General features: G+C 37.0%; 1 protein-coding gene across 5 annotated transcripts in view; it reads left to right on the forward strand.

Annotated features, from left to right (window-relative positions):
• Positions 1-26,797, forward strand: part of SEMA5A (semaphorin 5A) — a 372,788-nt gene that overhangs the window by 317,691 nt on the left and 28,300 nt on the right. For all 5 annotated transcript variants that reach the window (XM_058824781.1, XM_058824771.1, XM_058824791.1 and 2 more), the window contains one exon: positions 20,151-20,376. In XM_058824781.1, the coding sequence (XP_058680764.1) occupies positions 20,151-20,376 (226 nt within the window). The remainder of the gene's footprint in view (positions 1-20,150; positions 20,377-26,797) is intronic.

A 26,797-nucleotide genomic window follows, 5' to 3' on the forward strand; every position in this document is an offset into this window, starting at 1 on the left:
TGCTGGGTCACATCCCTCTGCAGGTCCCTCATTAATGGTTGTACTGAACCTAACTCTCTTCTTTCATTTGTACTGTAGAGGAGGGGTCAGGGACTGGCCCTCTAATACTTTTTCTCTTGAGTAGAGTCACTTCTCAAAGCAACAGAATTCAGCAAAGAAAATTATTTTTAAGCTTTTCTGGAAAAAAAAAAAAAAAACAAAACCAAAACTGTTGGCCAAAATACATGTATTTTTGTAATTTTATTTGTATTTCTTAACCTTGGGCAGTTAAACCAGTAGCCTAGTTTGCTTAGTCAAGGGTAAAAGCTTAGTTCCTGCAGGGGACCTTTTGCAGCTACTGAACACTTACATCACATTTAAAACCCCCAAAATACCCCTTCTCTCCCACTTACACCCTGATAGCTCCACACTTCCACCCTAAGGGTGGTCAAACAGGAGGACTGAGAATCCATGATCTTGGAAATTTATGGAAAAAATACAGCATTTCATTTCTGTGGCTGTTCAGATTCATAATATGTTTTGTATGCAGTCACAAAATGACAAACAAAGTGGTTTTAGTGCTTGATTGTCCCTGCTAAAACAGGGCCTTACCCAAAAGGCAGTGAAGTCGATTTAGTCTTCCTCTGATTTCAGGGAAAACTGAGTCAGCCTCAGACTTTTTGTCATTCTGACTGCTTTTTAAAACAGATAAGTACTTGCTCATAAATGGATTCCCAACAGTTAAAGAATAGTTTAATGTTGCCATCAGAGGTATTTATTATGAATTGAATGCAAGGGGTTTTTGTTTGTTGGCTGGATAATTGTAATTTTAAGCATCGTTTTCTTCCTACATGGTTCAATGAGTATAAATATATATTTTTTAATCTAGCTTATTTTTTTAAATTGTCACTTATCAAATACAGTAAAAAATAAGTCCTTTGAAGCTTCAAATTTGACATATTCTCTTGGGGAAATGACTTTAAAGGCTGTGGGAGTATGAGAAATCGCTGGTGAATTTCCAACTCAGTAAATGCACAGAACCAAGTACTTACTCGTTGGAACAAGGAACGTGATTAGGAAAGCAAAAAGCTCTAAAACCCACAGCTGGAGCACAGATGCCAACAAACATAACTTTGATGCTTCACAGATGATTTTGAACACAAAGCTGTTCCAATTGATTCCTTCCCTGCATTTTCCTTAGAGAAACATTAAGTGCTCTGTGGTTTGTTTGTTGGTGTTCTTAAGTGGTGAAGGGATAATACAAGTTCATAAAGAAAGGTTTTTTCTTAAATGGTTGCGTGCTTGTTCAATTCTATTAATTAAAGTTAACAAACCATATGTCCATAGATTTTTAGATGTACAGTACAAACAGTGCAATTTTTCAGTGCTTTTCTGGATATGAGTTTTTAAAAGTAAATGAGGATGGGATGCACTTATTCTGTGATAGGAAGCTTGACAGTTTAGTGCTAGAGAGTTTGTACCATCTCAGGAACCTTTTTTTTTAACTTCAGAAAAACAGATAAGCCTTTAAGGCCACCTCTAACACCAATTTAATTCCTGCAGTGGAGTCTAACTTGCAGCTAGTGTTGAGGTTATAGAAGGTGTCCATATACATATAGGTATTTCTGAGGCATATTCTGGGCTGTAAACAGGTAGTTGTGTAGGTGTGTAGGTGATGAAGTGCATGGTAGTTGAATGTATTGTAAAGTTTTAGTAAGGATCAGTAGCACAGCCATATTGGGAGTGTAAAACAGACACCAGACACCTGTGTGCTGGGGAGCAGCTTCATCCAGGTTTGTCTGAGTGACTGCCTAAGGTGAAGGACACAGAAGGAAAGGGAACTGATTAAAAGTGTCTCAAAGGATTTTTGAGCTCTGACTTGAGTGAACCACTATTGGTCCTGCTGGGATCCTGCTCTTCTTTGGAGAAGTCGTGCTCATCTAGATTTCCTGAAAGCCATTTTGTTGTGAAATGACAATTTAGGTAAAGAATGACTTTACCTGTTTCAGTTAGTGGTTTAATTCAATTCTCATACTTTGAATAATACCAGTCATTGCATGAGCCTGTGTTTGTTTCATTCATCAAAAACAGTAAGGCATGAATGGCTTCTCTGAATTACTGCAAGTAAAATTTGTACCTCAGTCACCATAAGTACTGCACAGTCCCAACTATATTTAAAAACATTGCAGAACAGGACTTCTGAATCATATTGGCAGTATTCCAGGTGACACAGACAGATTGAACAAAAAAAAACACCAAAAAAACCCCACAACACATTAGAAAACATAAAGGTTTATCTTAAAGAGCTTGTTTAATAACACTGCTGTTATTTTCAGATCAGGAACCAGACAGCAGTAACCGTAATGCCTGTTGCATGGATGAGCATCTTCCTGACTTTCTGAATTATTATGTTTCCATTTTCTTACACTTATATGGTGTCTAGGACAGATAGTATTCATAAAAGGATTTAAAGTACTATAATTAATGAAAAAATATTGCAAATTTTGAGGAAAAATTCTCAATGTTTTTTTTTAAATTCAGCTCATCTTTTAAATGATGATTAAAAAAAATCTTGAAAATGTGTATTGGTGAGGAAGAAATAAGTGAAAAAAATGATAGTGTATTATTTATGCAGTTTTACCTATATTAACACATCCTACAAATTCACAATTCACACTTGCTTATGTGACAGTAAAGTCTTGAACTAAGGAAAGCAGAACTGAATTGTGCCAGGACCTTTATTACTGTTCTCCTATTCCCACTGCCTAAAATTCTTAAATCTGTGGGCAGAGGTTTTGGTTGGTAAAAATTATTACATACTAGATCTTCACAACGTAGCAAATTAAGTAAAAAATTTCACTCCTTTCAGAAGAATAGAAAAACAAAAAAGAAAGGGGAAACCATTTTTTTTTCACACCACTTCCTAAGCCTTTGATGGGATTTGAAATGTTGGAGAAAAACTTTCCCTCCCACCTCTGCTAATCTGCCCTGCAGATGAGAGAGTAGCTCTACCTGATTAAGGCTTCATGCTCAGAACTTAATTTTTGATTTACAATATTTTCTATGACTTGATGCTGATGAGGATTCATTTCTATCACTTTTTTCCCACTCCAACATTGAAGTATCATGCTATGAATGAGTAGTCTGAGTTTGATTCTTTCCTGAAAAGGGTATGAAAATGGAAGTTTGAAGCTCTGTGGAAAAAAATTACAACACATAAACCAGAAAATTTGAATGTCAGTCTCTGCCTCAATTCCTAGACTGTTACGAAAGTATCTACATACTCAGAAACAAGTTTTAAACCTTTTCAGTAGTTGTCATTATTTTCCTGAGACTCCATTCTAAAGAAATTCCATTTTACAGTCCTATTTGCACCCTCTATATCAGCTGAGTGTAATTACTGTATAATCACAATCAGGCCCTGGCATTCACAGATCTTTGCTGATATCACATGATAACAAACACAGTTTAGATTTAGAGCTTCTGAATTTTTGTTTCACATTTTCTTGTCTCATAGTTTTGAATTCAAAGATACCAGTGGTAAATAAGTTTCATATATGTTGGTTGATACTGGTAAAGACTTAATCACAATTACATCTAAGTAACATGATTGATTTGGTTTCATTTAAGGAAATTATGAAGTTGAAAACTCAATCATTCCTATACTGGACCTAGTAACAATAAGAGTTAAAGTTGCACATGAATATTTGAAAATATTCCTAACTGTGAAGTATTTTAGGAGAATTTTCTTGCAGTTAAGTTAGAGAACAGATTGCTTGGACTCCCACCTATTTACCAACACTTATAATTATGTTACAGGCAAAAAAGAATGCACCATTTATATGAAGCCAAGAATTTTATCTTAGTCTGATTAAAGTCTTAATGTTTCTTACATTTATAACAGCCTTATCAAACAGTTTAAATTATGTGCTGGTAACATAAATGCACAAACTTTTTAGTCTCTGCCTTTCTCTGGTGTTAGGCTGGCCCTCCCACTGCCCCTCGATGTGGGGGTTGATGGTTTCAGTCTGGGGGTGGATTTCCAGCAACTGGATACCATCCCGAGCCCTTGGCCAGAAGTATGACATTGATATTTATGATTTCTTTTTTCTCAATTTAGGATGTGGCTGGGAACTTTTTTATGTTTTTTAAGAGGCTTCACAGCCTGCTTATTATTTGTTGATTTGCAAGTCCACATTGCAGCAGAATTTACTGTGTAATGTGTGTTTTACATATGTTGGGTGCTTGCTGTTTGTTCTCTCTGCTCCCCAAGGCTGGAGCAGAATGGCCTGACTTAACTTGCTCCAGGGGTTGCACTCATTTGATGACCTGTAACTGGCCGTCAGAGATGTTTATAGCCTTTGGGCTTCAGGTATTGCTGTCTGCCAGTTCTTTCAAAGCTTCCTCTCTGCTGTGTTTTAGCCAGGGGTCTAATGGGTCATTCTGCTCTCAGTAACTACAAGTTGCAAATGCCCATTAGTTACAAAATACATATTGTTGTAGACATTACATCATACAATTATAACAGAGCTGATGAAAAGTTAAAACAAAGCAGATAATAGAGATCTGGTAATTAGACAATTGCTGTTGCTTGCAAAAACAAATCTGGCCAACCAGCACAAGCTCAGGCCCAGCCCAGCAGATCCTTTAGCCTGTCTTGTTAGCTTGATATAAAACTGGTGGCCTGGTACAAACAACACTTAGTCCCTATTTACTGAGCTACAAAGCAAGGAAGCATGTTAGTGCTTTGCTTATGCTTAGGTTTCAGGTGAACCATTCTTGCTGGAATGTGGGAGGGGCTCCTCAGACGATTCAATGGCACTTCCCACACCCATGAAAAAACCCCAAAACATTGGATTTTCAAACCTAAATCCCTTCATATGGACATCAGTGTTCCAGAAATCCCATTTCAACTAAGGATTGGGATAGCTGTCTCTGGATTTTATGCAGTACACTTCACATCCACTGGAATAAATCACTTATGACATGAGCTTTTGATTCTTAGTGCTATTTGCCTTATCCTCTGGGCAAATAAAGATGCATCTGGGGTTTTTGATCCTGCTAACAAACATTGGAAATTCTCATTTAACTGCTGATTAGTAGGAGACTCCCTTGGTCAAATGCAACTGTTTTATGCTCATATCTCACTGGTTGTGATGCCAGGCAGGCCCACGTTTGTTTTCACTTTGCTGGAAAGAAGATGATACTGTATCGCTGTACTGATAAAACTACACAATCTTAACATTACATGTTGCTGTTATGATCAAAAGCTCCTCTGAGCCAGATGTTTCTGTTTATTACTCAATTAAAGTAGATATAAAATACACAGGTCTTCTTCTCATTGCTTTTCTTAAGCTCCTATGCCTAAAATGATTTATTTTTTTAATTAATAATCTTCAGTGTATGAAAGTGGCTCATGGGACCTCATTAAAGGAGTCTCAAGGAAATCTGAAGTTGGCATAATGTGAATCCATGTGACCCTCTAGCAAGGAATTGCTTTGTTTGTTAGAAAGGCAAGCAATCTCTGCGCCCACTTCTCCTTCCTGCTAGAAGAAAGGATCTCTTCAGAAAAAAACACAACATTAGAGTGTAATAATCACATTTAGTACTATTGTAGCAGAAGATGTTGTTCCTGTATCTCACTCAGTTTCCTCCTGTGCTAAGAATTGTTCTCTGAGGCTAAATTGATAGAAGGAGTGATGGGCATGTAAAGTATTTGGGGATGCTATTCTCATTTGACTTGAAATACTGAATGATTTAAATTTTCTTAGGGCTTAATGTCACTGAATCCTACAAAAAGTAATTTTCATTTTCTGTAATGATTTGTGTTTTAGAGAGATGTGAGCAGCCATATGTTTACAGATCCTGTGTTCAAGTGCTAGCTAAATGCTTTTTGGAACATTCACACATACAAAATCAAATGTCTTTTTGCCTCTGAGGGACAAGACTGTGACACATTGGACTGATTCTATCTGGAATCTTTGTTTAAAAACAAATAATTACCCTGTTGCATCTGCCGTAGGTTCTTTCAGAGGACATAGAGAACTTTCCATTTTGTAAAATCAGATACTTTCTTTGTCATCCTGCAAAGTGATCACATTAACTTTTTTTTCTTTTGTCATGAGATTTTAAAAACCACTTCCATAATTTAAGAAGTGGTTTGGCTATATCAGCTAGAGTTCAAGGAACAGACAACTTCAAAGTTGTGACTTCTCACAGACTTGTCTAAACATGGAGAGACAGAGAGGCAATCTGAGGCGGCAAAAGAGCTACAAAAATATTATTTTGCCTGTATGAAATATAAAAGAAAGAAAAAGGCAAAGTAAAAAAGCTCTGTTCCAAAATGGCATCTGTTGAAATAATTTCTGCAAGCAATATTTGATGTTAAGAGTAAGAAAGCTGGGTGATGACACATGATTTAGTATACCTTAAAGAAATCCTTAGTAAACTTACATGTGGCATTCCTGCCTCCTGAAATCCCTCTAGGCATCTCTCTCATGCCTCTCTCTGGTACAGAAGTACCTGGGTTGAATGGCTTAGGTTTCATAGAGCACTGGGATCCATTAAGACAGAGAGTTCATGTATCATTCAATGTCTGCAGAGTGATTGCTTTTATAAACCAAGCCTTCCCTGAACAGCATGTTCTGTACCTCATCATCACTGATACTGAAATATTTACTAAAACACCCACGCCTTGATAAGAAACCGCTGTTTTAAGATGCATTGGAATCTGTGACCAAAACTTAAGTCCCACATAAACACATTTATGAATTACAGAGCTAAAAGATATACCATTTCTTGTGTTCTTTTAAAACTGCAACAGTGTAAGTAGGTGAATTAGCATTTTAGGAAGCCACATTCAAGCCTTCCCTTTGAGGATTTGTGAGAATTTTATCTGCATGAAGATTATTGAAAATTCTATTCTGTCATCTTCTTCCTTCCTTCTCCCTTGGGATCCCAGGGACTGCTTGCAGTCCCTCACACTTTCATTCCCAAATTCCTATCAAATACCTGCATTTTCTCATCAGTGGAATTTATTTAGCTGTAGCTGCTTTTATTTTATGTAGTCACATTAAGGACTTCTTGTGGGTGTGCAAATAGCTCAGCGTCATAACCTTTATTGCTTTTCTATTTTTTCTTTTTCTTTCCTCTTTAAAGATCTTTTTCTAGGCTTCTTAAGGAGAAATAAGAAACAAAGCATACTGCCTGTCCTGCCTATTTTGGCCCATTTTCTACCTTTACTGGTCCTACTGGTGTTGCCTTGTCTTTGAGCATCTAGAAGAAAGACTTCTTCTCCTGTGAACTTCTGTATTTTGGTGACAAATTCCTGAGTATCAGAGAAGGCTGTCAGAGAGAAAGAAAGATGCTTTACCAACTTGTCCAATTGGGGAAAAAAGCCCCTCAATGCAAAAATCTTTAGCTATAATTTTCTCTTTATGTATATACTACTTCAGACTACCTTTGCACCTCTGTCATGTTGTGCATTGAGGCTTGCTGGATGCCAATGCTGCTCTGTCACCCCCATTCTCATCCTTGCAGGCAAGAGAAAATATAATAAGAGGCTCTTGGGCTGAGGTAAGAACAGGGAGAGATCTCTTACTAGGTTGCCCATCATGGCCAAAACAAACTTGACTGGGGAAATCAGTTTATTTTATTTTATTACCAGTCAAATCAGAGTAAGGTAGTGAGATTTAAAACCAAATCATAAAAGAACCTTTCCCCCACTTCTCCCTTGTTTCCAGGCTAAACTTCATGGGCATGGAGGCTGAGGTTCATCACACATCACCTCTACTGCTTCTTCCTCCACAAGGGTAAAACTCCTAAGTCTTCCCCTGCTCCTGCATGGGGTCCATCCCATACGAGACAGTTCTTCATTAACTTAGTCAGCTTGGGTCCTTTTCACAAGCTGCAGCTCTTCAAGCACTGCTCCACCCTGAGTCCCTTCCAGAGAGTGCAGTCCTTCAGGAATAGATTGCTCCAGCAGCATAATTCTCATCAAACTTGCCTTGAAAGTTTTATTTGGTAGGCCAGAATGTTTATAAATAGCCAGACATTTCAAATTTAAAATCACAGTGTGAATACAAAATGCTTACACAGAGCAAATGGCCATTTTTAGGAAAAGGATAACACTAACACTTTTATTTTCCAGCTGTTAATGTCATTGTCCTGAAAATGGCAAAGAGTTGGTGGTATGCTTACAGACCTGTCAAAATCAAGCCTGTATTATTAAGTCTACTGTGTAAATTCAGGGCACCCATCCTGAACTTGAGCTAAAATTCTGTCACATGAGTTTCAGTTGTATATTCCAGCCATGGTCCCATAGTTACAGGCAGTAAGTCCTCTCCACACTGCTAGGAATATTAGAAATACAACATCATGTATTTCCCATCCCTCTTTTCCAATCAGTTATTATTGGTTTGTTTACATATTGCTTTGATAAGCAAGCACAGCATTTCTAACTACCCAATGGCAGTCTGCAGCCTCAGCATCTGGGAGGCACGTGCCACAGTTAAATTTTCCAATTTCTGGCATGTAATTCAACTCTTGTAGCTTTTAGCTATTTATGTACTTTTTCTAGTATGTTGAAGAGAAAAATTTTAGTAGATGTCATATTCACTGACAAACTGGGGGTTTTTTTCTGCCCAATTTGATCACTGCAGTGTGAATCAATCCTTTCTCATCTCCTTTTTTTCTTCCTCTTATAAATGAGTTTATGTGCATGTTATGTCAAGAAATGGGGCAGAGCTGGCATGCAGAAATTTGATTTGCAGCAAGACTTGAGATGAGCATAGCTGTGTATAAAGGGAAGCTAAGGATTCTGTGTGTACATTAAGTAGCAAAGTCCTTCTTTAGGAGCTTTCATGAGTATTGCACTAAGACAATATATATTGCTATATCTCCAACTTGTTAAGACTCATAAAATGCTCCATTTGAACTGTGCTTTGATTTAATTTGTTCAGGAAACCAGACTCTGTCCCTGGTCAGTTTATTTTCATTACCACAGTATTTTCTTTCCTATGATTTTTTTTTTACAGTCTATAATCTCCTCCTTTTGTTTTCTTCATTAACTTTCTGGCTTCAATGTCTTTAGCAGTGCCACCTTGCCCCTAGACACTGCTTAGCCTTTCTGCTGAGATGTCAAACAAGGTGTAAAATGAAAGAGCTTTAATCCTAAGGAATTTCCCCACAGCAGCAGAGCAAGTGTTCAGAAATCCTGAGCTGAAACACACCGGCTAATGTCAATTAAAACCTGATCTGGTTTATGCCAGGGTCATGCCAACTACAGAACAGCTCCTATTTGAGGAGGTACAAAGGAAGCCCATGGTTATTTTTGCTGTATCTTCCTCATACTGGAAACAGAGCATAATATGAAGTCAGCATATAAGTAGTGCTTTTTTTCCCCCCAGAAACATCTGTCTTACCAGGAATTGGCTGAAGATCAAAAAGTGTTTTCTTTGCAGACACAGAACTTAAAAAAAATGTAGACAAATTAAAAGCTTTGTAAATAAACTTTATATAAAACATAGAGCATTAAAATGTCTAAAAATAAAGAGCGTTGTATGAGAGAAATTGATTTATAGGGAGGTTTTTCGATTGGCACAAATTAAATTGAAAATGTGAAACAGGAGGTTCAGTTCTGATGTGATTCTGACAAATGACAGGCACCATTGGTGGATGTAAAGGCAGGATGCAGATTTGCCTAAACAGAGCCATGTGTTGCTTCTGGGAAGCTATAGGGGGTGTGAACTTCTGGGTGTAAGTTGTAGTGGAGATACATCAGAGGCCATGTGAGAGACCCATATGCCTTCAGAAAAATTTGGAAGCTAGGTGAGATAACCCACAGCATTTGAAATGGAGCCATACATTTGGGAAATTGAATTCTGTGTTAAATGTACATGATTTAATTAAAAGAAATTAATACCCACTCATGAGAAAATGACAGACAATTGTATATTTATAATTGTCTGTGCAGTTTCACTTACTCAGCATGTTAAGCACAAACGTGAAAGTTTGTAGGTAATTTGAATTTATATTTATTAACACAACTAGAGGCATAGTTTTCAAATATCTGTTTCTTTGTTTCTGCTTTTCAAGCAGCAACTTGTAAAATTTTAAACTACTCTTTTGATTGTCCTTTTACTTTTTGTGGTATTTTTTTTCCCCACATATCCAGGGGCTCTAACACATGAGTTAAACTGATGCTTGCTACAGCAATTTAAGTAGCTCAGGTGTCCTCCTTTACTAAAGATCATGTTTTCCCATAGCAGAGTTGGCAGAAACAAATATGTTGGCTTTTTGGTTGCAGTGCTTCCTTGTCCAAGTGATTACAAGCTATAACTGAAGATGATTTTGTGTTTATCTTCTTGACTGTAGCAGCAGTGACTGAGGTGTGGGCACACAGTCACATCTGTCAGCTCAGCTGTAACTTCTGCCCTGGGGAAAGGCAGATGTTTGTGCTATGATAACGTATTAAATTGGGCTTAAGTGCATTTTTTTGGTTCAGTATGCTTCCACAGGCCTTGGTCAAGGCCTGAAAAAGATGTTGATAGCACAGTGGATTTTTTTTTTAACCTACCTTGTATATCTATTTGCCATAGGTGGTGTCTCTCAACATTGCTTTAAACGAATTTGGAGAATGGGAGATGTGTTTGTTTCTCTCCTCTCACTCATACACAGAGGAATAGCCTTTGAGCTGTGAAGATATGGATTTTTATATGCACATTAACTTTCCATCTTTGAATTTCCTCTGAGTAGATGGAACTTTCTGGTATTTGTCAGTTTTGAAGATGAGATAAAAACCGTCTGGGGCTGGATGGATCTGGCGGCTGAATGTTTGGCAATATCCACTGGGCTTCCAAATCTATACTCAGATCCCTTACTAAGTGACTTCATATTCAGAAGTGCAGATCACTGCCTTTCTGCTACCTCATCAGAAAGTGCAATGATCAAAATCTCTGAATCCGTGTCTTTGTGTATCTAAATCAATTTCCAATGGGTTTAAATACTTCCACAGTTGAACACATTTCTGCAAGCAGTTCTGCTTTTTACTGCAGCTCCTAGCTTTGGACTGGCAACTCTGAATTGACGTTCATGGCTCCTCATCTGTTCACTTTCTACCATTTCCATCACTTACACATTTGTTATTTAGGAACTGCTCTAACATTTTAAGTGCTGTCTCAGGAGTGACATTATTGAATTTTTCCTTCCAGTGATTGATTTATCATTTAAGTTGTCCTTTATGTGAAAAATACAGTAAGAATACTACAATAATCAGCTTTTCAGAGCAAAACCAGGCTTCAGCTCTTCCCAAAATTAGTTTTCTGAAATTTTGCTTCCAGTTTTTTATAAAACACAATTTATTAATCTTTAATGTGGGAAAACCCAAAAAAAAAACCAAGTAAAAGAGCTGTAATTGAATGCTTATTGTCTAAATGATTGCATAAGCAGCTAATACTTTCACACTATCAGGTCAGTTTTGATGTACCAGTGATTAATATCTGCATTTTTTCCTTCAGATTTTGATCCTAAATTGTGATCATTCAGCTGAACCTAAAAGATTGTCTCATTGTAGAAAGTAAGATCAATGATGAACTGTAGGCTGGTAAAAGCATTACTTTAAATATAAGGCTGCACTGATTATATAATGAATGATTGAGGATAAATTAATAAGTATCTGAAAGAGTGATCTCTGGATAGATATAAAATAATAATGACTGTTCTAATTTTATGCATTACTTGGCAGCAGGCTTTTCACACAGTTGATTTTTCAGGTTTAAATATTATGGAAGTAAATGTGTCCTCAGTATATACATTTCAAGAACTATCTTACAGCTGTGCCTAATTTGAAACTGCCTTGTTAAAGAAAGGAGCCACATTGACAAATATTGAAGCTAGCATTGCGTGAATCTAAGCATCAGGTACCTAAGAATCAAACTTTTTACGGGTCACAAAGTAGCCAAGTAACTCTGATGTTGTCTGTGGAAACTAAAATTCCAAATTTTCTTCCACTTATGGTGTTCAAAAATGTGTTGTTAGGGATCTCCTTTTACAGCAAGAACATAGCTCCCTTTGTCTTTCTAGAAACCTGCATGAAGGAAAACATGAAATAAAGGTAATTTATTAGTGATAACAGATTTGCAGTGATTATGAAGCAGCACTCTCTAAAATTGATGAGTTGATAGCCTTTTTATGTCTTTTTGACTATTGGATTAGCTCCTAAAAGTCTTACTCTCAGTTAATAAATACTTGGATAGCCATGATTTCCAGCAGTTTAAAAATGTATTTTTAGTTAATAATAACTGTTTCAGCAATTTAGAAGATTTTTTTCAGGAATTATAGAGCCTACATTAAAAATGTTAAGCTTCTCAGTAAGAGTATTTTGAAACTAATTGCAAACAATTGAGTTATTATAGCAAAAGAAATCATCCATTTTCCATCTGAATTAATCCTCCTTCCTTTGGGTTTGCATTTATAATGAATGAAGCCACATGCACAGATTGTTAGCATGGCCCAGCTGAGCAGTAACTCCTTGAGCTGCAGGAAGTCACTTTTTTCCCATGCATTGATCATACCTCCCAAAATGGAATTTTGAACAACCTCTTTTTCTCCACTTCTGAAGTACTGAATGATCAGGGAAGCTACATCTCTTTTCCTGGTCTTTCAAACAGCACGTTCCTAATTCTAAAGGTAAAATTGAATTCTCTCTCTTTATAATTAAATTTATAAAGATGTATTTCAAGGCTACTATTTATGTGCTGATTTTAAAAGCTGAAAAGATCAATTTTGATTCACTTACAAGTAACACATCACTTACCTTTAATGATATTTATATTTCACCATCTACTTCTCATTATGCTGCTCAGATTTTGGTTCCGGATTTCCTACTGCACTTGAGGCCTTCACTATGTGACAATATAGAAATCACTTTTCAGTCAGTTTTGGTAAATCCTACAGCCTTGATTATTTATGGTCCTGTGTGTTCTGCTTTCATCCAGTCAGTAATATCTAATACTTCTTTTCTTTCCACCAGTCTAATTGGCAACACTCAGGACAAAAATAATTGAATCCTTAGTCCTCTGACAGGCCCTTTTGGCTTTCTGAAATTTTTCTGGGTTCAAGTGGTGACATCCCCAGCTTCTCATCCCCCACTTTTGGTGGTTCCCACCTCACAGTGGGGCTGCTAGAACTAGAGACATGCTTATTATATGCCAGATTGTAACACTGCATACAAAACCACAGACAAGGTGGAACTTACAATAAGATTCCTGAACTGGAGAAAATGACCCCTGGACACCAATCTCCTAAGCAGCAACTTACCTGCAAAACAGTAATTTTCAGTAGTAGCAATTTCCTTCAGAAAAGTTTGATGAGTTTGACATAAAATGTAGCTTTTGAGTGGGGAGTTACACAAATGTCTGGTAGAAAATGAAAGTGGTGGCTTTGTTCAGTCCAAAGACTGATGGGTTTATGAAGAGGTGATGAAAGTAAGAACTTCCCTTATCTAAGTAAAGTTAGTGATATTGAATACAGGAAGGATTTGAGTCCTGAACTGTCCTAATCCTCTGACCTGCCCACAGGGCCTAGAACTCCTCCAGGGAGAAGGGATCCAAATTCAGCCTTTAATTCCTTTTAAATTGCCCTTTACACCAATGGGGATTTTTCCAATTCTTTTCTTTAAAATACACAAAATTGAAACAAAAAGTTGTGTGCAGTCAGTATTTGCAGCCAAAACACACATCTTTTTGGTTCAGAAGAAACTTGTTTTCCTCCCTCTATCCATCAAAATATTTTTAAAATTCATTCTAGACAGTGTCCTAGCCTTACTCCACGTTGCTACAGGATTGCATCTGCAGTGAGCAATTGTCTCTGCAATCCTGGTTCCATTGGAATCAGGAGAATTCCTCCAATGGATGTCAACTGAAGCTAAAACACTGCCTACAAACTAGGATGTCTAAGTGGGTTAAAATACAGTGAGGATCTCAGAAATTCATTTAGGGTTTGTTTTCCAAGTGTAGCAGTGAAATTTACAGGGTAGAAGATGTTTTGTTTAATGGATTGAAATTAATGGAGTTCGAGTGTTCTTACATGTCATGCTTTTAGAGTAGTATTGTAGCAGCACAATTACATTCAGCTAAGGTATATCTACTGGTATTTGGTTGAAGAACCTGGCTTTTTGAACTGTGGAATAAATAGAAGTATGATCAGGGACTTGTCTTTTGTTTGTTTTAGTTTAAAAATGCCTCTTTAAATAGACAAGACTTTACACTTCTGCAGTAAAAATAAATGAGCCATTTCTCTTTTAAAGTTCAGTTAGTGATTTTTTGGTTTTTTTAACCACGGGATGATAAATTTTATCTGTCTTTTGGCTCCTGGGGAGACAGAGGGTGTATTAGGTCTTCAGGGAACTTATATTTTGATATGTAAACAAGGCCCCCTCTACATGGGCACTGTTTTTCTCTGGAGTTTTGTAGCCCTGTTGCATTCGGTTTGGCCTTTGTTTTGCCTGCATGTGAGAGCTATCCTTTCTTTTAACTATGTATTGCTGTGGCAAATTCAGGGACTGAGAGATGGCTGAGAGACTGAGGTTCTCATATCTTGGAGCCCTGTCTTGTCTCAGGTGACAGATGTTCTACACCATTCGATTTATGGATCAGCAACACTCTTTTCTACCAGTGTCTTAATACCTGAAGAATTATTTTGGGCTAGTCAAATTGAATTTTAGCATGCTGGTACAAAAAAGCAAAAATTTCTAAGTATTTTTTAACCAATGGATTGTTTGGTGATTCAAAAAATATTTCAGAACTAATACAATATATTGAAATAAAATCATAAAAGATACCTCTTGGACTGAAAATATTTGAATACACTGTCAGTGTTGATTTAGCTGCTTTGTCTGTCACACTAACAGGTGAGAAAGAAAAATAGAGATGGGAGCTACTGAAGTGCATTCCACACAGACATACTATATGCATCAAAGAAATAAGAGCTTGTTAGAAGAAATCCCTCCATAATATAGACATATAAATAGGAATAGAACTCTCTGTCTGAATTGTGGTTATAATGAAAAAAAGAGTACTTCAAATGTAGATAATATTTTTGCCTAGTTTTTTAAGGAGATATCAGAGTATTATGCTTTTTGGTTAATTAAAATCAACCTGAAACTAGGAGTAAAAGTCTCAGAGATTCTCAAAATGTTTAGGAATTTGACTGAAGTAGCTATGCAGAGGCTAAAAAATAAGTAGTCAATTTTTTGTCCTCCAGGAGAAAACAGTGAGTTTTGTTGTTTTGTTCAATCTTATTTAACAATAGTCTCCTCTAATTTGAAATTGCATTTTACTTGTCCTTTTCTAAAATAATATAACCAAATAATTCTAAATAAATCTTGGTAGAAAACATGATACTAATAGTCTTTTTCCATTTAGCAAAAATACTAGGAAATACATTTAAGGACAGAAGCAAGGAGCTGCTTAATAGCATAATCGTTATCTATTATTCCAAATATATTATGATTTCAAATAATCATATTAATTTATGATGCCTTTTCTCATATTACCACCAGTATTCTTCATGATCATTTTTTATTTAAATATATTGTCAAACCATGACAATCATTTTCACAGACATGTATTTTGTGAGGTATGTATTTATTTGCATATTTTTTGTAAAATTTCCAGTGATCTCCAAAAACCTGCAATATTGAGTTATGCCCTAAAATTTAGTCTTGCAACTCTTACTGCATCTTTACCAGGTATAGCCAGGCCTAAATTCAACTGTCTTCACTGGCTAAATCCAATCTAAACTACAAGCCACAATATGGTGAATTAGACCACAAGTTTTAGAACAACTTGCAAAGAGAACTTTGAGAATGTGGTTAAGCTTCAACTATTGCAATGATATTTTTGGAGTCTGTAAATGGTCTCAAGTAATTATTGCTCTGAGTCCACAAGTGTACCCTAAGGACTAATGTGCATAATCCATCACTTGAGCCCCTGAAGTATTTCTCTGAGTACCTAGAGAATCCCCCAGGAGAGCTTGACCCCATCTCTCCCTTCAGTCCATGTGGAATGTCAGAGGTGGAGTTTAGCAGCTGCTGTCTCAGTTCCTCTCAGCAGCACTATTGAAGCCGAGTTCCTCACTCCTTTTCTAGCTCTGTCTTACTACTGAGATGAGACCTCAGTGTTTCATCTGAGACTTTTTTTCATCTGAGACTTACATGTGGTTACTTGATTAATGTGCCCATGATTCTAGCTGGTAAAATTGCTTTGGAGAGGGCCATATTCTTGAAATCCTTCTTAGGTAAATCGTTCAAGCATTGGACAAGGTGATAAGAGGAGGGTAAACCAAGCAGAGGTATCAGTTTCCATATTCCCTCTCTCTTCCCTCTCAAACCTTTCCTGTTAGACTATATCTTCATGCTAGCAGCACTTAATATATCCATGTATAATCTGAACTATTACTTTTCTCTCCCCCTTTCCTCACTTGCACATCTGAGGGAATTCAGAGCAAGTTCATTGTTCTGTTTTTACCAGAGTTCTCAGCATCAGATCACATCGATGCTCTCAGCGAGCACCACATGGTTTTTGATTGCTCTGTGGCAGACGTGGTAGTCAGCAGAGCAGTGCAGCACTCGCTGTCTGTGAGAGAAGCCAGGGGGCTCTGCCAGGACATTATTAGTGCCAGAACTCCAAGGAGTCATCCATTCTGGCAACAGTCCTCTGAATTTTCTCTTGGAGAGATTATTTACTGCTGCAAACATTCTCCAGTTAAAGTACATGTACTTTTGTGTGCCCAGCTTTCTGAGCCTTTCGTGGTTATTATACAGTGGTTGAATAGATACGCATGACAGCACTCAAACTTTCATATGAGCTGTGCAGCAAGCAAGAGGAAAGGAAAAACTAATAAGTAGTCTTCACAGACACTCTTCAGGAACATCTTTCTTTCTATGCTGGTAACAGCATAGGAACATATGCTCTCTGTCAGGGTGTATGAAGGGGCTACTCATCCTGAAGCATACTGAGCACTGGCAGTCTGTCTTTCTAGGAGCGAGGGAGCTGACGTGTTCATCTCAGAAGTGTGTTAGCAAAGCAACATTCAATACATTGCCACTAAATTAACTCCTTCCTCTACTAGCTATATTTATTTGACAAAGGGTCCATTACATACCTCACATATTCTGCTTTACATGACCCTTACCTTTCTATGCCATGCCTAATAGAGAAAGCCCTCCTATTTCTAGCAGCTTTTGGTTTTGACTGAAAAATATCAGTACAAAAATCAATAGCAAATTAAGAACTGAGATTTTTAGACTATTGTGACTATATTGAAATAAACAGGGTAGTAGCTACTAAACTGGTTGATTTTTTCCTGCTTACTTACTAATAAAGAAGAGTTTGGGATGCAAGATGTTTGAAAGTAATACAGCACATCTCCTCTTCCAAGACATTTACCTTTGCAACAGAAAATAATTTGATTTAGAAAACTGAAATATGTGACAAATGTTAAATGGATTAAAAGCTGGTTCATTGACAAATTGAAAAATGTGGTGTCAATGGGCAGATATAAATTACTGTGTCTAGTAGAGTCTGCCTGAAATCAGTTCTTGGGTCAATAGCACTTAACATTTTTATCAACAGTCTAGACAGTGATTTAAGACATTTTCAGTAAAGCTTGAGCAGGACAGAGATTGGTGAGGTAGTAAATAATATGTTAGATAATTGCAGAAGCTAATAAAACATATTTTAATATTGCCAAATAGTACCAGCCTCTTGTGTGGGATAAAAATCTATAGGTAGTTGTTAAGCTGTGATTTAGAAAAGGACAGGTTATCAAAGATAATTGAGTCTACTTCGACTCTTTGTACAGTCTTGTGGAAGGAAAAAGCACTAATGCAATAATGTGCATATTAAAGTCAGACTGTCAGGAGAATGGGGTGATGATTGCTTTTGCATGCTGCATTGATAAGATGGCTTCTAGAATGCCAAGTCCATTTTTGGTATCCAGTCTTAAGGAAAATGAGGAAATAGGACAAATAGAAGACATTGGGGTGCACAGGACCTGGAAATCAGGTTTTAAATCCTGTGTAGGTTTAACAAGCTGAGCTTAGTTTATCATTATATATGGGTATTTTGGGACAAGAAACACTCTCAGCATCATTGATAAAGGCATAGCAAAATTCAGTGACTGGAAAATTAAATTAAGGGCAAAATTCAGCCTCATATTAACTTGCAATTTGTTAGCTTTGCAGATGACTAAATAGCAGAACAGCTGATCTGGGGAAGTGATAGACTCATCACTGCTAGACATCTTAGACATCATAAAAAAAAAAAAAGAAAATAAAAGACAGGGAAAGGCAGATTTAATGATTTATTTATTTACAGTTCATGTGCTGCAAGGAGGACTGTCATACATGTTCTGTCCTAAGTCTAAGACATACCTGATTTAAAGAGTTGAGTCCTGAGGAGGCACGGAGAAATTACTTTCCCTGTTGAACCTGGGAGCAAATGATTTGGTTGTTCTTTGCTGTCTTCTGAACCAGAAACCAGACAGGCTGACGCTCAGATCCCAGAAAGGTTGATCATCTTCCCTGAATGGGAATGGAATGCCTGAGTATGACTTGTGAGTATGACTTGACACGCCATAGAAATGATTAAAAGGTTTTAAGGTAGGGAATGACTTTGCACAGCCCTCAGGAGGGAACAAGAGTAGTCCAGCTGAAGCCTTTGGTCTGAGCTCTTTATATATGAAGTAACACAAAGCTGTGGAAACACAAGGTTATCACAAATCCCTGTGGTCTCAGAACTTGAGAATCCTGAACATAATGGTTCAGGGTTCTCTGGTGTATCACTGTGTTAGTGGGACAGGGATTTCTGAGGATTTTTTTTTTTTCAACTCCATATGGAAAAATTAGAAAAGCTCTCAGACAATAAGATTGTTTTAGATTTGAATAGCAACACAGGCTTTAAATTTAAATATGGGTTGAAAGTGATTGGTCTAATTTGGGTAAGTTACACTATCTGTGAGAAGAGGTAGTGGACAGAGGGAAATACGAGATAAAAAAGACATTATTGCCATGGGAAAGAGAGGATTAGGTAATCTATTGCTTGTTGGAACATGGTGGTATCAACTGGGGTATAGATTGTGGAAGAAGGAGGTTGTAATATATGATAAACCCATTATTTCTATTGTTTCCTTAATTTTTAGTATTTAGTGAAATTACAAATTTTAGTAGGCTGCTTTTCAGAAGGAGCTCTCTTTCTTAAAAGCAAGAGGTAGAGAGAAAATTTAAAAGATTTGCCACTGATGCCTATTTTTTTTAATCTTTAATAATTTGTCAGTGTGAATTCATTCTGATTTTCAATGCTTATTTAATTTCATCCAAAAATTTTACAGAGAATTTGCATCAGATGAAGTATATTTTGTTCTGGAAAATGAATAGGCAGGACCTACAGACCATGATGATACTTATCAGAAGATGTAGAGTGTGGGGCTTGAGAATACTGACAAGTCTGCATTTGTGAGAATACTGGCAATTCTGCATTTTTTTCTTAAATGTCATCTGTTCCGTTTAGTGTGTATCACTCCACAGGGAATTTGCTTCTGAAGATAGGTTTAGCAATTCTGGAGCTATGAGTAACATGTAACTCAGTGAGCCAGAATCTGTAATATAAAACAAATTTTATCTGTTGTCCCTTTTGAAGTATGTAAGCAATATACAAAATGGGGCAGTGGTTTGCTTTTTCATATGCCACTAGATGTTACCAAGGAATTATTTGCTGGTTTGTGACGTGTACTTGCAGTTTATTCGAATTCTTCTTAATTAAAAGCTTTGGCATATTTAGCTTCACCTTACTTGGGGCTATTAATTTATAAAGGATATGCTTGATTATGGTTCTTAGAGTGTTTGATTTACTGTTTTTATGGATGTGATAGATCTAATTTGTACTGATATATTATTGCTTTTAGCAGTGTGGTACTGCGCTTGCATAGAAGCTGGAAACAACACTTTCAACTTGAGACTGCTATTAAAAGTTCATTGATGATCAATGCTATTAGAAATGTTGAAAAAATATCTGAGAATGTTTTTAAAAGGGTTATCTTTTTGTCTGAGCATTTCTTGGGTGTTTTTAAGGTCATATTTGATGACCGTGTTTATGATGACCTTTTTCTTTCAGGAATATCAGCCTTGCAACACCAATGCCTGCCCAGAGTTAAAAAAGACAACTCCCTGGACACCCTGGACGCCGGTGAACATCTCAGACAACGGCGGTCACTACGAGCAGCGTTTCCGATACACCTGCAAGGCGCGCCTGCCCGACCCCAACCTGCTGGAGGTGGGGCGGCAACGCATCGAGATGCGCTACTGCTCCAGCGACGGCACCAGCGGCTGCTCCACAGACGGTGAGCAGAGCCAGGCAGGCTCACCCTGCCCCCTGCTAGGACATGCCTGCAGTTCCATTTTCAGCTTAGAGCGGAGGTTCCTGCTTGCTGGTGTTGTGTGTGACAGAACTGATAATGAAAAGGAGGGCCCAGTGATCCCAGTAGGGAGCGTAGCCTGTATTTCTTCTGGATGTAGCCTGGATGTAGTCATCATTCAGCCTAAGCAAGTGTCTTTCATCACCAGTTATGAGATTTGTCAGGTTAATTTAATAGTCTTCTCAGTAATCCTGATCTTGTAAGATTCTATAACCCCTTATATTCCCGTGAGCTTTTACTAGGGGTGAATTTGTGCAACATTAACAAATTTCCAAAGTATGGAATATTCTAAGAAGAACTTCTGCTCAGTCGTTTGAAAGTAACACCTGTAAGATTCATACAGGTGTTTAAATAAATAAGGAGTTTATGAACTGGATAATTTCTCTTATAAAAGTTGATGTTGTGCTTTTGCTGGTAATTGAAAGTTCTGTTAATTTCTGGTATTAAAAACCAACTCCTTCCAAATATTTTCAAATTTAGATGACTTTAAATTGGAATTACTTTGTTTCAGAATTTTCTTATTTTCCTATCAGTAATACCTAGTTTTGTGTAAGTGTAAAAAATTAAAACTAGGAGAAATCATTCTAATTTTATTAATGCATTCCACTGATTAACTAATTTTAATTGTATATCAGTGTATCTTTTAAGGTATTATATTTTAGTAATATAATTTAAAAATATTGTGATTTTATTATTATATTTTAATATTTATAGGCCTGTTTTCCACTTACATAGTCTTTTGTATCTTCACAAGACCTAGGTTAGCTGAAAAAAAAAAAAGGATAACTGAAGGCATTTGGCTTATCTAAGGCCACAAAGAGAGAACAGTTTCTGAGACCCTGAACTTTCTAATTCTCAGTATTCTTCAAACAGACCAACTATTGTGCAAGTCAGTTTTAAGCTCCTGCCTCTACTAAGTTTACATGTCAAGGTTTTGGTAGCGGGGGAGGCTGCAGAGTTGGCTTCAGTGATAATATGCTAGAAACTTCCATTCTCTCCCCCATCACCTCCCCCCCACACTTCATCCCATACAAAACCTTTATTGTTTCACTTGGCATCTGTGTCTCTTTGGAGGGGGAAGGATGTTAGCAATTTTTTTAATAAATGTATAATAGTGAAATGTGTGAAATCATAAAACAAAACCAGTGGTACTCCAGATAAGACTTAGTTTTGTGTTCTATGTCATTCCCATTTCATATAATCTACAATGTCAAATGTTGGGGTTTCACTTAGGTCTGGATAGCAAGGCAGATTTTGGCATGGAGCAGCTCTTGTCACAAGTGTTTCTTCTATTCTGTTTTCATCCAAACTAAATTTCAGACTTTACTGGGCAAAGATTTTGCTCTGCTAGAGTTGGTGTATGACCTGTCTCTTGTCCTTAATGAGACTTCAAGGTGGTGCTGCTGCTTTTTGCTGTCTTCCAGCACTTAGATATGGATGATACATTTTTAAAATTTCATGAGATTAAATGAGAAAGAGAATATTTTTCTTACCAGGCAGTGCAGACTTGGGAAAGTTATCACAAGTAGAAGTAAAGCTACAGAAGAATCTAGGTATAATCTGGTCTGACAGCTGAAATGGCAGCATGTAAGAGAGGAGTATAAAAAAGCCAATGCATGACAAGAGAGGAGGTCAGTAGGGCAAACCAGAGAAGAGCCAGTTTGTTATAGATCACATTGCTGCAAGAACTTCAAACTTGACATGGAGACACCTCTCTCAGCTCTGAAGTCATAATCATAAGACCTCTCCTGGAGCTGGATGCATAGTCTGACTCCTGCAGAATATAGGCAGAAGTAACAAAGCCTATAATTTGCTAAATAAAGCAGTATTTCAGTGTGCAAGTAATGGGGGCAGGGATGGTGGTTCAGGTGCATTTTTTGCCTGATTAGCATGAAAATTTTTTTTTTTTTTACTTCTGAAGATTTTTTTGTTTTTTTACTTCTGAAGATAATACTCCTGAATGAAATAATTCATCACTGGAGAAGTGTATGTGCATGACCTCAACCCTGTTGCATAGTTATAGAAATGTTCATCTGGGTGAAGGATTTTTGCTGACTAATTCCAAAACTACTGAATATTTAAGTACTTCTTATTGAGTACTTGACAGGGCAGAAACTATTATACATCTGTCTGTTCTTTCTAGTGAGTGCCCTTATGGCTTTGTCATTAATTTGCACTCATTCTTTGATTTATTTTGGCCAGTAAGTCTTTAATTATTCTGCAATGAAAGGTGAAACTCGATCAGTGTTCCAAGTGGCTGCTTTAACCAATACATTTCTGGTGACAATAGCACATTTTATGTTGAGACTGTTTGCTTAATAATTTTCTGATTATGGATATCAGAACAGTATGGAGTGAAACATTTATTGAAGGAGGGATGAGGGGGCACCATTTTGATTTGCTGATGAGATGAAATTTGCTGACTGCATCTAAACTACAGCATTCAGGAGCTGAAAGAATTCAAGAGCACTTGCTTGCTCCCAGGTTTACATGTGGGCCAACCCAACACCATTCTGCTCTGATTTCAACACTGCTCCTTGATTTCACAGGAAGAAAATACATGAATAAGAGTCGTGTAGAGTAGCTGTAGCTTTTGGGGCAGAGGGAAGTCACGAGAATGGGAAACCTTGAATTATGGCAGACACCTTCATAGGTGCATTCACCTAGATAGCAAGAAAACATCATAACTTCCACCTGACCAGAGCCTGGATGCTGTGAAGCATTATTTTCATTATCTCCATGTAGAATTGTAGCAATTTTCTGGCTTTTACAGAAAGATTAATTCTGGTACAGAGTGCCTGGCATACCTCATTACCAAAGATGTGTTCTGTAGAGATCAGTTCTCTGTTCCTTGCAGATAGGACCCATTTGTTAGAAATTTTCTCATTGCCTATAATCTCCCACTGTGCAACTATAGTCACACAGTGTTAAACAGAATCATGTTTCACTGTCAGATGCTAGCAAAGCAAACTTTCTTTGCAGTCTGAGCTTAGAGATAGAACTTCTTGCCAGAAGCCCACTAGACTCCCCCTGAGTGTGGTAAGATTTCCATCTCAATCAAGTAAGCAGTAGCATTTTCAGACTGTATTCATGCTTTTCTGATCTGAAGTTTGATTAGGAGGAAAGAAAAATAAATCTTGTTCCCTGCCTCTGGGTTTTCATGTAGTGCTCAGATAGGAAAGAGACAGCTATTTCAAATAAACTGTAAGAGATTGTGTACATTGTTGTACATCTTAATGCAGTCTGTACAATCCAGCATTCAGGGTATAGAAATTACCTTAGCCTGGGCTTTAATATGTGCTTATGAAACATATTAGATATCTACATTAGACATGCTGGCTCTCTGTAAGATTATCTGATATATAAATAGCAATAATTTTATTGAAAACATAATCTTTTAACCCAGGGATAAATATTTCACAAGGTATGAGGTTGCCTGATATTTCCAAGTTGAATTTATCCAAATTCTAGACTCTATAGTAGTCTACAAAGAGAACTTCAGCCCCCTGAGGAATGAGGGGCCCATTGAAGATAATGATCTGATATAATGGGTGCAGTTCACCCTCTGGAGATAGATCCTGCCTTCTTTCCATGGTGTACAAGGCAGACAGCAATGGTGGGCTTAGACAAGACACTTGACTTTGACATGGCCAGAGTGAGACCAGGTTGACGTCCAAAATACTTTCTGAAGGCAATTAACAAAGGAAATACTTCTATTTTCATTCATTTTGCTCTTAAAGAGTCTTTTTTTTTGCCTTGTTTTTTTTTTTTTCCTTGGCACCTGGAAATCTGCACCTAGATTCCTAGTTATTGGTGCTTCCTCTGTCTCAAACCTCATAACAATAGTTATTTGTGAAGGCAGGATGTGATTTTGTCTGAATTACTCTCCTATGATCTCTTGTGAAAAGTTTGATTAAATCTTTCCTTGTGTTACCCACAGGAATTCTATAGTGCATTCAAAAACTTTTACAGAATAGAATATGTGCTGATAATCAGGAGTGTCCTGTACTCAGAAGGAGTAAGTTTGGAGATGTTATCTCTTATACTGTCGTACTGAAGCTAAGCTGCAGTATTCTGAGTAAGAACGAAATGAATTCTGGAAGTTAGAACTGAATTTGATGACAAATTCAAGTTTGATTGACAAAACTCAGTGGAACTTTGGGGTTAAATAATTAAACACAGAAAAACTATGTAAAAGAAATAAAGTTTTCATGCTAACATGACATCTTCCATCTAAATACTCTTTGGGTTTTTAAAATATGTCATCTTTGCATTGCATTAATGTTTGCCATTATGTTTTACTATTTCAATTTTACTATGTTTTGGAGGTTTATAAATTTTTTTATAAGTTACAGGTATTTAGGCCTGAAGTTATGTAAGTTTTATGCTTCAATAATATTGTCAAATAACTTGCAGACTATCTTCAGAAACTGAAACAATCTTTGCTTATCCTTGTTACCTCTGTGCTTTAAGCAGTGTTTCATGCTGTCACTTAGAAATGATTCAGGATACCTGAATTTTGGCTTCAGATCATCTTTTCCTAAAGTCATGAACCTAGACTGCTTGGATAATTGAATTTTCTTTGTTAGGTCAGAACTGGAGGACATAAGTCATAAATCAGTCAAGTAATATAATTTATCAGGTGTCACAGCTTCTTCTCTTTTACTTAGGGCTGTATTACTTAGCTACAGGCTAGACTAGGAAATTATTATTAAACTATGTGCTTTAATAGAGCTTCACTTTTAAGGCAAATTAATTGAACTTGGCTGAGAGTGTTGCAGTTTTCAAGCAGAATCAGGCCAACCAAAGTCTCATTACAAGCTTTTGCAAACGCAGATTTTTTTCTCCTGTGCTAGTCAGGGCAGGTGACTTTCATGTTAACATGACTTCAGACAGAATTAATTTCTTGTGTATTTATGAGGCTATTTCAATTCAACCAAAAAGTTTTAAAAGTGTAATTATAAATCATTGAATCATTTTGGTTTATATCAGAATTATATCAATTAATTAGGCAATGGTTTTCAGCTATGTTTGCATTATGGAATAAGTAAATCATCACAGAGCAGTACTAATTTCTCTATAATTTTACTGATACTGAACAAAGCAGAAGGGCTTAAAATGAGAGAAAAGTCTTTTGTTTAGATGTCAGTTGATATCTTTTGTCTTCCATGATCTTAGAAGTTAATGGTTATTTTGTCCACAAAATCACTATGATGACTTCTACTGAAGGTTTTGCAGTACTTGCTGTTACTTGTGGAACTTTTCACCTTAGACTAGGACAGCTACTTTTTGAAATTGTACTGGGATCAAGTAGTTAAATGCCCTTTTCTAGCCAAAGTGTGCAACAGTTTGTTACTGGAGTATGACTTCTGAACAACTGAAAATGAGCTTCTTGGTAAGCTGTAAGCAGAATTTTTGCTTCTAGTTGTTCATAGGGCTCTAAGTCAGTCATAGGCTTTCTGAGAACAATTTAGTTTAAAACATTTGAACGATGAACCTGTCATAAAGGTTGGATCAGAATTTGACTTACAGATGTTCTGTCTGTCTTGGGAAAGCTATTCATTAGTTTATTGATGATGCTATGACTGATCATTCTCTTTGCAGATTTTACAAGTATTTCTGTAGATGGGCTTTAATTAAGTTGGGGCTAAGATTTTATTTTGGCAACTAGACTTTTGCTGCTACCATGCCAAGGGCATTGGCCATTGCATCCTGGTTTGACTATATATATTTATCTTGGGAGCAGTAAGCTGAGAAAAGCAGCTTAATGTTGGATTTTATTGGGTGGCACAATCTGGTTTCTGTCTCTGGAGTTGGATGTGGAGCAATCTGAAAGTGGCCCAAACTGCAAACAGAAGCAGCAAGCCAGAAAACCACAGTTTAATGAGACAATTTGGACTTTTCAGTTTTGTGCCACTTGCTCTGAAAGATTAAAATGCTTTTCTATTTATTGCCTTCTCCCGTCGAATTTGATGTAATCTGTGGTAAGGCTAGGACTTGGTGCTGTATATACACTTATTTTCTGAAGAATTTTTGCTTCAACAAGTTCTGCAATGTAATCTTTTGATTAATTTTAAATTGTTCCCCATCCCCTCCACTACCTCAGTTAATAAACAGGACTTGTCAGCTGAAGGATGCAGAAACTTGGTTCAGAGCCCCAGATGGGCTCTCTACCTGTGCTGAGTGAAGGGGAAGGATCCTTTCATGACCGACTGGAAAAACTCTTCCCAATGTAACCCAAGCTCCTTCTTTTCCCCATTGCTGGCTCACATTCATCTTTCTGTCCTCCAGAACCCCAAGATCCTTCTCTGCAGAGCATGAGGTGGTTGCCCTCAAAGTATGGTTG

This window comes from Ammospiza caudacuta, chromosome 1 (assembly GCF_027887145.1).
Source record: "Ammospiza caudacuta isolate bAmmCau1 chromosome 1, bAmmCau1.pri, whole genome shotgun sequence".
Classification (NCBI taxonomy): Eukaryota; Metazoa; Chordata; class Aves; order Passeriformes; family Passerellidae; genus Ammospiza; species Ammospiza caudacuta.